General features: G+C 58.2%; 1 protein-coding gene across 13 annotated transcripts in view; it reads left to right on the top strand.

Moving 5' to 3' along the window:
* FMNL3 (formin like 3) overlaps positions 1-12858 on the top strand; it is a 53395-nt gene that overhangs the window by 39483 nt on the left and 1054 nt on the right. For 3 of the 13 annotated variants that reach the window (XM_021091605.1, XM_021091608.1, XM_021091617.1), the window contains exons 6-26: positions 446-598; positions 1813-1921; positions 2093-2169; positions 2497-2590; positions 3624-3698; positions 4291-4401; positions 4678-4827; positions 5260-5361; positions 6636-6915; positions 7373-7441; positions 7531-7655; positions 7856-8058; positions 9276-9510; positions 9658-9726; positions 9836-9916; positions 10023-10152; positions 10808-10968; positions 11287-11388; positions 11735-11827; positions 12103-12226; positions 12315-12431. In XM_021091605.1, coding sequence (XP_020947264.1) covers positions 446-598; positions 1813-1921; positions 2093-2169; positions 2497-2590; positions 3624-3698; positions 4291-4401; positions 4678-4827; positions 5260-5361; positions 6636-6915; positions 7373-7441; positions 7531-7655; positions 7856-8058; positions 9276-9510; positions 9658-9726; positions 9836-9916; positions 10023-10152; positions 10808-10968; positions 11287-11388; positions 11735-11827; positions 12103-12226; positions 12315-12406 — 2635 coding nt within the window. In that variant the 3' untranslated portion in view covers positions 12407-12431. The remainder of the gene's footprint in view (positions 1-445; positions 599-1812; positions 1922-2092; positions 2170-2496; positions 2591-3623; positions 3699-4290; positions 4402-4677; positions 4828-5259; positions 5362-6635; positions 6916-7372; positions 7442-7530; positions 7656-7855; positions 8059-9275; positions 9511-9657; positions 9727-9835; positions 9917-10022; positions 10153-10807; positions 10969-11286; positions 11389-11734; positions 11828-12102; positions 12227-12314; positions 12432-12858) is intronic. The other 10 variants (XM_021091609.1, XM_021091606.1, XM_021091610.1 and 7 more) reach the window with 6 other exon arrangements.

Genomic DNA, 12858 nt, shown 5'->3' with positions numbered 1-12858 from the left:
CTGCTGTCATGTGTCACCTAGCAATAGCAGTCATTTTCCTGTTCTCCACCCCTGTTCCACGGGGCAGATTCTCAAGGGGAGCCACAGCTCCTCTGAGAGGTCCCATCTGCAGTTGGGAGTTCTGAAAGAATGCCAGCTCCCGTGTTCCCCCCGCCCCCAGGCCTGTGGGGAGGGGACTCTCCTGGGACAGCTGGCTTCTGTCAGCATCCCCATCTCCTCAGATCCCTCTCCTGGTCGCTGCTATGCCTCCTCTGCCCTTCTCAGCCCTCCTGTGCTGGTGGCTCCCCTGACCAGGGTTGGGTCTCTGCTGCCCAATTCTGCCTTCTCTTCTCGCAGCCCTTGCTTCTTGTTGCCCTAGAGGTCTAAAGGACGGGGGTAGGCTCGCCAGGGGGCTTGGCACTCAATTTCTCCTGTGTGTGCGCTTGTGTGTCCTTTCCTGCTCCAGGTTTGACTTTGAGGGTCTGGAGAGTGGTGATGATGGTGCATTTGACAAGCTCCGGTCCTGGAGCAGGTCCATCGAGGACCTGCAGCCACCCAGCGCCCTGTCAGCCCCCTTCACCAACAGCCTCGCTCGCTCTGCGCGCCAGTCTGTGCTCCGGTATGTGTGCGCTCGCTCTGCCCGCCTGCCTCCCACCCTCGCCCCGGTCCAGATCTTGGGTAGCAGCGGTGAGTGCTCATGCTCCTCCCTCCACTCTTGCTTCCAGGCTCAGCTCTCTTGCCCTCTGCCTGCCAGTCTGTCTCTGGTCTGTCCTCTCTGTCTCCTTGACTCTGCCCAGCGATCTGTCCTGGGTAAGTACATCACCCTTGGCTGTGCCCACCCCATCTGGGGTTCCAGCCCTCCCCTCTCCTCTCCCCCTCTCCGGGGACCCCTCCATTCCTCATTCTCTCTCTGCCGTTCCTCCCAGCCTCTGGGCAGGGCTTGTCCTCGCTCAGCTCCCTGGTCTTCACTGGCTGGTCCAGCACCTGCCCTCATGTCTGTTTCCCTCTGCTCTGCTCTCTGCCCCATCAGCTGCCCGGAGACTAGCTCCCACCAGTCTGCTGCTGCTCACCTTCCCTTCACGTCTTCCTTTAGGCCTTTTTGCTCCAAGACTGCAGCATGTTCATCGTCTACAGTATCTGAAGAGTCATCCTGCCCGGAGGCAGGTGGATGGAACGGAGGAGTTCTCCGAGCCCCTCCGACAGAAGGAGGCTTGCCTTTGGGTCCTCTGGCCCTTTCCGTGGTCTCTGTCTCTCCGCCATACTTTGCTCCTAGCCTCCTTTGGGTTTTGCCGCCCTGACACTGCTCATTATTCTTGTCGTGCAGGACCAGATGCCGTTTGTGCTTGCTTTTTCTGCCATGAAACACCACTGGGGGCAAAGTCAGATGTAGTCCCTGGCCCTCCTAGAGCCCTTGGGGCTCTGCCTTTTCTAGCACATAGAAGTGGGATGGGAACCAAGGTGCTCCTGCCCCAGGGAATGTGTGGAAGATGCAGTGACTGGATGGAGGAGGAGGAGGGAAGGCTCAAATGAACATCTCCTGGATCCACCTTGAGATCCAGCAAGGCCAACACACCTCCTGGTGTATTTTGGAGGCTCTCCGGGCTTGGGATGGTTTGGGCACTGATTAAAACGCTGGGGTCCTGGGTAGTTACCGACAAAGACCTCTCCCGTGGAGATGCAAACAGTGGAATGCCCTGGCCCCTGGCCCCTCTCTTTCAGAGCTCTTGGTGCACGGTTCTCTGTCCCCCTTTTCTGCTGCTGTTGAGAGGCATTCTGCGTCTGGGTGATGATGAGCGCCCTTAGAGCCTTCTCCAGCAGCCCCCTCTCCCCCAGGTATAGCACCCTCCCCGGGCGCAGGGCCCTGAAGAACTCCCGCCTGGTGAGCCAGAAGGATGACGTCCACGTCTGTATCCTTTGTCTCAGAGCCATCATGAACTATCAGGTAAGGCGAGCACACTAGCCATGGGTGCTCTGCCTCTTCTGCCTCACCTCCCAAAGCAGGAGAGCTCAGAAGCCACCCGCTTGTACAAGACAAGTTCGCTGGTGGCCCGGGCTGGGATCTGCCTTCCCCACCATCAGTCTCCCCTCCCTGTGTCCTCTCCCCTTGCTACAGTATGGATTCAACCTGGTCATGTCCCATCCCCATGCTGTCAATGAGATTGCGCTCAGTCTCAACAACAAGAATCCAAGGTGAGTTCCTTCCATCCCCGTTCCTCTGTGCTCTGCCCAGGGCTCTGGAGATCTGGGCTCCCCTTGTCCCTGCCAAGAGGTCCTGCGGCCTTGGTCAGCACCTTGGTTTGCCCCCCTCACCTCTGCTGGGGGAGAGGAGTGTCTTGCCTCCCTCTGGTCTATGCAGCTTAGTGAGGGAGCAAGCCTGCCTTCTCTCCAAACCCACCCTCTCCCTTCCCCGCCGAGGTTGTCTCTGCTCTCTGAAAGGGCACACCCAGGTGTGGGGGTGAGCTGTGTGGTGGCCAGGGTCAGGGGCCAGGGTGTTCATCTTCATTCTCCTCCCCTTAGGACCAAAGCCCTTGTCCTCGAGCTTCTGGCAGCCGTGTGTTTGGTGCGGGGAGGTCATGAAATCATTCTTGCTGCCTTTGACAATTTTAAAGAGGTCAGTCTCCTACATTGGGGTGTGTGTGTGTGTGTGTGTGTGTGTGTGTCAGGGAGGAGGTGGGAGCCAGGTAAGTAAGCACCCTTTCCTGTGATCTCACAGATCCCAGGCATTTTAACAGCCCAGTGCTTAGCAGCCTTTTAAACCCAAACCAGAACTTCATTCTTACTCGGTCTTGTATCAGGAAAGCTCCTGATGGGCCAGCAAAGGATGCCCCCACTCGAGGGCTGTAGCCAGCAGTCCTCGCCTGCTGCGCAGCAGAACACCCGAAGAGCCTGTTAAATGAACAGATCCCTGGGAGGCCTGGCTATCTGTGCTTTAAGAGCCTCCCCAGATGGTTCTGGGGTGGTGAACCAACCCCCTGGCAGAACCTGAGGCCCTTATATTCGCAGTGGGAGGAGGGGGCAAGCAAGGACCCTCCCGGGTTGTTGGCTGTTGTCTGTGGAAGAGAGGGAGCTCCTGCCTGGAATTTCCCCAGCCTCTGGGCCTGGCTCTGAAACCCCCATTTGCTAGAGCATGGGATTCCTCGACATCCAGCCACAGCTGCTGGTCCCACCCCTTCCTCCTCTTTGGACCTCTTCCCTAGCATCCATTGTTCAAGCCAGGAAATGGCTCTTCCTCCTTGAAGCCAGAGGCGCAGAGGAGTCTCTGGACCCCTCTCTGCCCAGGGGCTCTCCTGCGCCCCCATTAGGACATCAGCCTCAGCCATGGCCTCCACCCTTCCTCTACTACCCACCCCCTCAGTGACCCAGCAGCACCAGACCCCTGTGTTTCTTCTTGGCCCACCCCCAGAGGCACCCAAGGCCCAGACCGTGGGCATATGCTTTACTGAGTTCCCTCAGGGACCCAGAGCAGATGCCAAGTCCCAGGCTTTCTTTTATCATGGCCCAAGTGGCCCATAGCATAGAAAGAGTTGTGTTTACATTTGGTCTGAACCTGTCCCTTTGCTGCATGTTCCTTGGAACCAGGGCTCAGGGACTTGGGTTCCACATGGGACAGATCCTGCCACTGAGAAAGTCTGCTTGTTCTCCAGGTATGCAAGGAGCTGCACCGCTTTGAGAAGCTGATGGAGTATTTCCGGAATGAGGACAGCAACATTGACTTCATGGTGAGGAACCGGGCCCGGGGCAGATGTGCAGCCCAGCAGGGCCGCTTGCTCCTGGAGAACAGGGCCCCGCCGTCAGCCTGCTTTGACAGTCTGGGTAGAACCTAGAGTGGCTCTCTGCGCGGTAAATGCTCCGTGTCCACTCGCTTCCCCCAGAGAGCTTTTAGAAACTCCAGCACAATGTCATTTTTCTGTCTTGGGTCTACCTCCTTTTCCCCTTTTCGTGGCCTTTCTGTCCCTGATTTGGATCCTTTCTGAGCTGATTTCCTTTTCTCCAGCTTTTCCTGCAGCTTCACGTCCTTTCAGTCTGGGATCTTCGGCTAAGTAAGGTTGTCTCAAGAAATACCTGCTGACGTACAAAGGCAATCAGAGAGCTGAATCTTCATTTACAACTCTTTCTCACATGACTCTCGTCTTCATACACTGAATATTAAGTTTGACACTTTTTAAGTTAAAATGCTTTCGTTGTTCCCCAGAAGACTGACCTTTTTTTACGCGCTCCTTTTGATTAGCACCTGACGATGCTGGTTCTAACAGCACCCACCCTCCCCGTCTTCTCCGCTCTCTCTGCCCCTCTGGGCCGCTCCTTCCCCAGGTGGCCTGCATGCAGTTTATCAACATCGTGGTGCACTCGGTGGAGGATATGAACTTCCGGGTCCACCTGCAGTATGAGTTCACAAAGCTGGGGCTGGAGGAGTTCCTGCAGGTGAGCGGGGCTGGAGTCCTCCCAGGGCGAGGCGCTTTGGGGCAGAGGACCAGTTAGCTGTATTGCAGAGGGCTTTTCTTTTACAAGAGCCTCGTCATGGCTGCTCCTGGTACCCTGCCTGTCTCCTGTGGCCTCGGACTCAGGCCTCCTCAGTCAGTCAGCTCTACGGGGCGGGAATGGCCGCAGTAGGAACTCCCGGGCCCTAGGCTCTAAGAAGGGGTCAGGGGGGCTGGTGAGGAGGCTCCCCCAACTACTACTCTCTCTGCTTTTCCCCAGAAGTCAAGGCACACAGAGAGCGAGAAGCTGCAGGTGCAGATCCAGGCCTACCTGGACAACGTGTTTGATGTGGGGGGTTTGTTGGAAGATGCCGAGACCAAGAATGTGGCCCTGGAGAAAGTGGAGGAGCTGGAGGAGCATGTGTCCCATGTAGGTGGCCCCCCTTTGCTGCCAGAACCACTGTTGAGGGTGGGGAGAGGGTGGGGACTTCCGAGTCCCAGGAATCCTAAGCTGACACTTACTTTGCATTTGAGCCCCCGAGAAGCCTCAGGACCCATGGGGCTCTCTAGAGCGTGTTCTGGCTAAGGCACTGGATCGTCTGTGGTGGAGTCCACGCTGACCTCAGGGATGGGGTGTGAGGTGGCTTCAGGCTGCAGAGAGTCGGATGTGGCTGTGTGCCTTGTACTGTTTCAGGCGGTCTCAGACCCTGGGGCCACAGGAGTGACATAGGGGAGCTACTGGGCCAAGCTGCCTTTGGAGCCCTGGGTGGAGGGGTCAGACCTGCGTCCTGACTGGGGTTCAGGTCGTGCTGAGTGCCCAGGCTTTAGGGCCAGCTCCAGACCTGCTCTTCTCCTCCTGCAGCTCACAGAGAAGCTCCTGGACCTAGAGAACGAGAACATGATGCGTGTGGCAGAGCTAGAGAAGCAGCTGTTGCAGCGGGAGAAGGAACTCGAGAGCATCAAGGTACCAAGTCGTCTGGGGAAGGGCTCCCTGACTGGTCCTGGGTGCTGAGCCTGGGGATCTTGCTTCCCTTCCTGAGTCATGTCAAGTCCCTGAGAACCCAGATCCTGCTTCACCCTGGAGGCACTCCGATGAGGGTGGGCTGATGATTTCGCCCCAGGTTTTAGGTGGAGAGGGAAGCTGGAGCCAGAGCGGGCCAGACACGCCCATGCACACACCAGGGTGGGAGCAGATGGGGCACCTCCGTCCACGTGGCCTCCTGCCTACCTATCCCCTCGCTTCTTCCTGACCTGCACCTCCACTGCTTCCCCAGCCCAGTGTAATGGACAGGCTCAGAGTAGCCCAGGGACCCGGGGCTATTTATGAGGACATCCACCAGGTATCCTGAATTGGAGAGCAGGGGATCCTCATATTTCAGTGTCTTCTTTGTCCTTCACCTAACTTTTTTCTTTTTGTCTTTTTAGGGCCACACCTGTGGCATATGGAGATTCCCAGGTAGGGGTCGAATCGGAGCTGTAGCCACCGGCCTGTGCCACAGCCACAGCAACGCAGGATCCAAGCCACATCTGTGACCTGCACCACAGCTCATGGCAACACTGGATCCTTAACCCACTGACCAAGGCCAAGGATCGAACCTGCAACCTCATGGATGATAGATTCGTTTCCTTTGAGCCATGACAGGAACTCCTCACCTAACTTTTTGTTAGTTATAAAATCATGCCCCAGCCTACCTCTTCTTCCACAGGAATATAATTTATGCTGGCTCTGTTGAGCTCAGCATATGTCTGCCAAGCCCCTGCTAAGAGCCTGAAGTGCTGTATCGGGAATGAGGAGGATACAGAGGTGGCCCAGGCAGGGTCTTGGCCGTAGGGGGCTTCCAACTGAGTGATTGTACAAAACAAGTGAAATGAGAGCAGAACGGAGGCTGGAGGGCCGAGAGCAGCCATGGCAGGCTGCTGGTGGGTCAAGGAGCGTTTCACAAGGGCAGCCTCTACCTTGGCCTTGAGGGACCAGTGGGACTATGCTGCAGCCAAGCGGGAGGACACCTCAGCCCTGCCCAGAGCCCTGGGGACACTCACCTGCTTTTCCACTCACCTCTTTGGTTCTGCTACATTCCAGCTTCCCTGGGTCCCCACCCAGGTTACTGCCACTCTCTTCTGAGCCCCAATGCAGAGACCCTAGATGAGACACCCTTGGGTAGGGGGTACCCTCTCGGTACTTCATCGCCTACTGTGCCTTCAGCTGCTCTTTTCTTAATGGTGCTGTCTGCCCAATAGGAGACTTACGAGAACACAAGCCACCAAGTACACACCCTGCGGCGGCTCATTAAAGAGAAGGAGGAGGCCTTCCAGCGCCGATGCCACTTGGAACCCGGTGCCAGGGGCCTGGAGTCAGTGGGCAGTGAGGCCTTGGCCCGGGTAGGCCCTGCGGAGCTGAATGAGGGCGTGCCCCCCTCCGACCTAGACCTCCTGGCTCCAGCCCCGCCCCCTGAGGAGGCCCTACCTCTGCCTCCACCACCAGCTCCCCCCTTGCCCCCTCCACCACCCCCGTTACCAGGTGAGCAGGACCCTTACCTGGTAAAAGGGAAGAGGTGCAGCCTTATTGTTGAGCCAGACTAAAACCCCAGTCAGCAGTGTATTTCCACGGGGAGAAGCTGGAGATGTGGCTGGAAGGATGTCGAGTCAGGTGGGAGAGGCTGAGAGAGGAGGGCTGGAGTCCCAGGGAGGCTCAGGTTACCAGGGAAGGGATGTCTGAGAGCAGATGTGGATCTGCTTTAAGGATCGTAAACATGCTGCTCCTGATCCTCCTGAAGACAGCCAAGGAGAGGGCTTGACCAGAGCAGGAGAGAGTGGGTCAGACCAGCACGGCCTGCCCTGTCGGGGTTAGGAGCCCGGGGAGCCTCTGGGGCAGGGAGTTCATGCAGCCTCCTTCCCTGAGACTCTTTAAGGACAGGTAGGGTGGGCAGAGGGGAGAGTCTCTTGGCCCCTGGGTCACTGTGCCAGTTCTTCTTCAGACAAGTGTCCTCCAGCTCCTCCTCTCCCTGGCGCTGCTCCCTCTGTGGTGTTGACAGTAGGCCTGTCAGGTGAGTGTCCCCAGGATTCTGGGCAGGGCTCGTGGGACCGCGGGACTGTGTCCTTGGCTCCTGCCTCACTGATCCTCTTTCCAAATTAGCCATTCGAATTAAGAAACCTATCAAGACCAAGTTCCGGCTGCCTGTCTTCAACTGGACAGCACTGAAGCCCAACCAGATCAGTGGCACTGTCTTTAGTGAACTCGATGATGAGAAGATTTTGGAGGTAGTGGGGCCTGGGGCCCTGAGGGGAGAGGCTGTGGGCTTGGGACTTGGTTGCCCTTTTAGCTACATCTCCTGGCCTGGAAAGAGCCGTCAGACTCAGCCTTCCGTGAATCAGAGCTGAGCCAATGCTGAGCTTGCTGCCAGGCTGTCCTCTTATAGGACAAGGCCACAGCATTTTCCCTTCTCATCAACTCCTGCCAGGACTTGGACCTGGACAAGTTTGAAGAACTTTTCAAGACAAAAGCCCAGGGCCCAGCCCTTGACCTCATCTGCTCCAAGAACAAGACAGCACAAAAGGCTGCCAGCAAGGTGACCCTTTTGGAAGCCAATCGTGCCAAGAACCTGGCCATCACCCTACGCAAGGCTGGCCATTCAGCCGAGGAGATCTGCAGGGCCATCCACACGTGAGGCTCCCACTGACCTTGCCCTGGTCCCCAGGCAGTTGGTAACCCACTGAGGATCTCACCTAGGATCCCAGCCCTCCCTGGATTCCAGAGCATTGACAGAGCTCCCTCAGCTGCCCAATGGATTGGCCAGAATTTACTGCATCTGTGCTGTGTGCCAGGCACTGTGTGAGGTGCTGGGGATTCAGCCTAGACCTTTACTCAGGGAGCTCCCAGCCTAGTGGGAAGAGTCCAGTAACACTGGGTGATAACTCTCAAGGTGGTGGAGGTACAGACAGCTTTGGGGGAACAGGCAGCTGAGCTTGGTGATCAGGGAAGGCTTCCTAGAGGAGGTGATGTCTCACTTGTGACCTGAGGATATGTATGAAGTCCAAGTCAGGGCCTAAAGGGAGAAGCATGGTGCCCTGGATGCTGAAAATCAACTCTGGCTTTAGGGTAAGGAAGGGAGTAGCAGACAGAGGTGAGCAGAAGTCTTGCAGGCTAGGCCTCCTAAGCCACTCTTAGGTGTTTAAACTTCTTCCTAATTACAGAGTGAGGCCGAAGGATTCTTTTGCTTTTTAGAGCTGCACCCACGGCATATGAAGGTTCCCAGGCTAGGGTTCAATTGGGGCTATAGCTGCCGGCCTATACCACAGCCACAGCAATGCCAGATCCGAGCCACGTCTGAGACCTACATCACAGCTTATGGCAATGTTGGGTCCTTAACCCACTAAGCGAGGCCAGGGATTGAACTCACATCCTCATGGACACTGGTCGGGTTCATTAACCACTGAGCCACAATGGGAACTCTGGTTCTTCCTGTCTTATCGCCACACAGGACCCAGAGAGACATAAAACTCTCAGGATGAATCCCTGACTCCCCCCGGTGCTCTGTTCCCCATGAGCATGAGGGGGTCTTCCTAGGCCAGCTGTGCCAAACAGCCCTGCGGGGCCACTTCTCCTCCACAGCTGGAGCCCCAGTGCCATGTTTGACGATGGCCACACCCCGGGCGACGGAGAGAGGCCGGGCAGAACACCAGGCCCGCCAAGATCTGGCAGCAGGCTCTGGCTGAGGCTGGCTGACCCCGGATCATTCCTGGTGCTGCTTTGCACCTTACTGGAGATGAGGCGTTGGGTTCTCTGCCTCTGTCCTTGTAGGAGCTAGAAAATGAAGGGATGACACACTGAAGTAATGTGGGCGAAGGCGAGACCTGACGTGCGTCCTCCCTCCTACACAGGTTTGACCTCCAGACGCTACCGGTGGACTTCGTGGAGTGCCTGATGCGCTTCCTGCCTACAGAGGCGGAGGTGAAGCTACTGCGGCAATACGAGCGGGAGCGGCAGCCCCTGGAGGAGCTGGCGGCCGAGGACCGCTTCATGCTGCTCTTCAGCAAGGTGGAGCGGCTGACCCAGCGGATGGCTGGCATGGCCTTCCTGGGCAACTTCCAGGACAACCTGCAGATGCTCACACCGGTACGGCCTCCACCCTTACCATGGTCGTCTGTGGCCACCCGTCTACCCTCCACCTGCTGGTCCCCGCCGCTGCCCTGCCAGCCCCTCCCTGACTTTGCCCCATCCTGGCATGGAGTTCCTCAGCCAGCCCTTCATCTTGCCTTCCAGCAACTCAATGCCATCATCGCAGCCTCCGCCTCCGTCAAGTCCTCGCAAAAGCTGAAGCAGATGTTGGAGGTGGGGAGAAGCTGTGGATGGGGACGCTGGCGGTTCCCAGGGCCTGGGGCTGTACAGAGAGGAGGAAGGAGGGTGTGGCCTGAGTTCCTCCCATGTATCTTTTGGACAGATCATACTTGCGCTGGGGAACTACATGAACAGCAGCAAGCGGGGAGCTGTGTATGGCTTCAAGCTCCAGAGCCTAGATCTTGTAAGATGGGGATTGGGGCCACAAGGGGCCAGGAGGCTTGAGGGGCAGTGGCCTCGGAGCCAGGGTGTTCAGCCCTCTTGCCTTGCCCCCTGCCTCCCTATCCCAGCTACTGGACACCAAGTCCACTGACAGGAAGATGACACTGCTGCATTTCATCGCCCTGACGGTAAAGGAGAAATACCCAGACCTGGCTAACTTCTGGCACGAGCTGCACTTTGTGGAGAAGGCTGCAGCAGGTGAGGGGAGCCTGGCCCAGTGAGCTGCCCTCATGTCCAGCCCAGGACAATCCCAGGAAGCTGTGAGGAGGGGGACCACTTGGGTGCCTTTGTTTCTGGTTTTTATTTTCTTTTTTTGTCTGCTTCAAAGCTTTCTGCTGGGGCTGTGGGCAGGGCCACCCCAGGGGGAGCCTTCCTACAGGCACCAGGCCCCGCCCGGCCCTTCCCACTGGGGAGCTGGCAGAGAAAGGCAGCGGTGGCTCTTCACTCCCGCTCCCCCAGGCTGGCCCTGGAGCCTGCGTGTGTCTGTGATGTACGTGGAGTGCTTAGAAAACCTGTGAAGCCCCCCCCCCCCCCAGACAGAAAGTCACAGTTATTTTTGCCCCATTCATGAAACTGGGGCAGGCCTGAGGCAGCTCTGTCTTGGTGAGCAGCAGCCTCCAGCTCGCCTGCCTTCGCTACCTTGTGGACACGAGCCCACAGCTTCCGTTCCTTTGCCTGGCCCCCTGAGAGCTTGGCTGGCCTGGCGCGTGGGTGGCTCTGGAAGCGGGGGCACAAGGAAGCGAGTGAGCCCATGCCAAGAGGGCAGGGCCCGAGCTCCCTGTAGCCTGCCTGGGCTGGGAAGTGGGCATGTCGGGCCCTGGGTGGGCCTCATCCTGGGCTCTGGTGACAACAGTGTCCCTGGAGAATGTGCTGCTAGACGTGAAGGAGCTGGGCCGGGGCATGGAGCTGATCCGGCGGGAGTGCAGCATACACGACAACAGCGTCCTGCGCAACTTCCTTAGCGCCAATGAAGGCAAACTGGACAAGCTCCAGCGCGACGCCAAGACAGCCGAGGTGAGCACAGGGTGGAGGCAGCTGGGAGCAACCAGGCCAAGACACTGCCTCTCTAGGTGAGCTTGGTTCTGATTCTCGAGTCAAAAAACTTTGGCCAAGGGGCTGGCTGGCTGATTGTGGTGGGGAGGGGGCCTTGGGGGTGGCAGGCAGCTGCCTCTGGAGACATCACTCAAGGGGCTCTAGGAGCCCCTGGTTCTTTTCCCTCCCATGGCAGCTGCGGGGGTGGCTGCTGCTTTCCGTGGGCCTCCTGTCCCTGGTGGAGCTGGGCTTCTCCCCACCCCGCCGGGCTGACCCTTCTGCCCCCCCACCCCCCCCCAGGAGGCCTACAATGCAGTCGTGCGCTACTTCGGTGAGAGTCCCAAGACCACGCCGCCTTCTGTGTTCTTCCCAGTATTTGTCCGATTCATTCGTTCTTACAAGGTGAGCAGGGAGGGGCTCTTAAAGAGGACTTTGGCTGAGAGAAAACTGGTAGGGGGAGAGAGGGCTGGGCTTCAAGTCTGGGCCTTTTCTGTCTCCTCCTTGGAGTCCTGGGAGGGAGCGAGGGAAGCTGGCCACAGGCCTCTTAGCTGTGAACTGGTGGGCAGGGTGGGGGCCCAGGCCCTTCCTGTCATTGTTTGGGCCAGGAAATGCCCCTCCAGAGCGTGGCCACCTGGGGTTGCTGGTCCCACTGACACCCACTCTCCACCCTCAGTGTCAGCCCCTCCCCTCACCACATACACACACAAACACACACACACATCCCGCCCCCATCTTTCATGATTCTTAGGAAGCAGAACAAGAGAATGAAGCCCGCAAGAAGCAGGAGGAGGTAATGCGGGAGAAGCAGCTGGCTCAGGAAGCCAAGAAACTGGATGCCAAGGTGGGTGGGACCAAGAGCTGGGGCCTGGAGAACAGGGCAGAGGATTAGGAGGGGGTGGAGCAGAGAGCTGGAGAGGAGAGGGACCACCCAGAGGGCCTGATGCTGGAGTCCAAAGCAATGGGGAGCGGGGCTCTGGGAGGGGATTCCAGGCAGTGATGGGGGCTGGGCCCAATCAAGGGCGTCGTCCTCAGACTGTAGACGGGGGGTCTTGGGGCAGGAACCAACCCCTGACAGGTTAGTGGTGACCTCTTTCCCCTTCAAATGCACAACCCTAGACCCCATCCCAGCGGAACAAGTGGCAACAGCAGGAGCTAATTGCGGAACTGCGGCGGCGCCAGGCCAAGGAGCACCGGCCCGTTTACGAGGGGAAGGATGGTACCATTGAGGACATCATCACAGGTGGGGCCTGCCCTCCCTGGTGCCTGGCCACTGGGCCCAGCTCCCCACCCCCACGGGGCCTGACCACTGTCTCTCTCCTGGGCCACAGTGCTGAAGAGTGTCCCTTTCACGGCCCGTACTGCCAAGCGGGGCTCACGCTTCTTCTGCGATGCAGCCCACCATGATGAGTCAAACTGTTAACCCCCGAGGCTGGGGCTCTTGACAGGTACCGGGCACTCTCTCTGCATGCCCACCTTGCGGGGGCCCAAAGGCACCTCCTCTCCTGCATGACTTGGACTCATCCTCTGGCAGCCTGGTGGTGATGGGGACACGTCCTTCTTCCCTTGTATGCCCCATGCTCTGAGAAGCATGGCTTACCCCCTGCATGCACCCTCAGGGAAGTGAGCTCTCTCCCACTAATGCTGTCCTGGCTTCTACTAAGACCCAGGGGAAGGGAGCTGCCAGAACAGGCAGGACCAGGCCACCTCTGACAGCCGAGGCTGAGATGCCCTGGGCCCGGGCTTCTACCCAGGGGCATCAGATGACTCTTGTCCTCTGTTTTCTGATATCCAGTCTTCCGGCCTCCAGTACCCTCCTCTGTTCCTCTGAACATGCCGAGCCCACGCCAGAAATCTCCCTGACCATGCCCTCCA

The sequence above is a fragment of the Sus scrofa genome, chromosome 5 (assembly GCF_000003025.6).
Source record: "Sus scrofa isolate TJ Tabasco breed Duroc chromosome 5, Sscrofa11.1, whole genome shotgun sequence".
Classification (NCBI taxonomy): Eukaryota; Metazoa; Chordata; class Mammalia; order Artiodactyla; family Suidae; genus Sus; species Sus scrofa.
The sequence above is the reverse complement of the archived record's forward strand: the minus strand, read 5'-3'. Positions and strand labels throughout refer to the sequence as shown.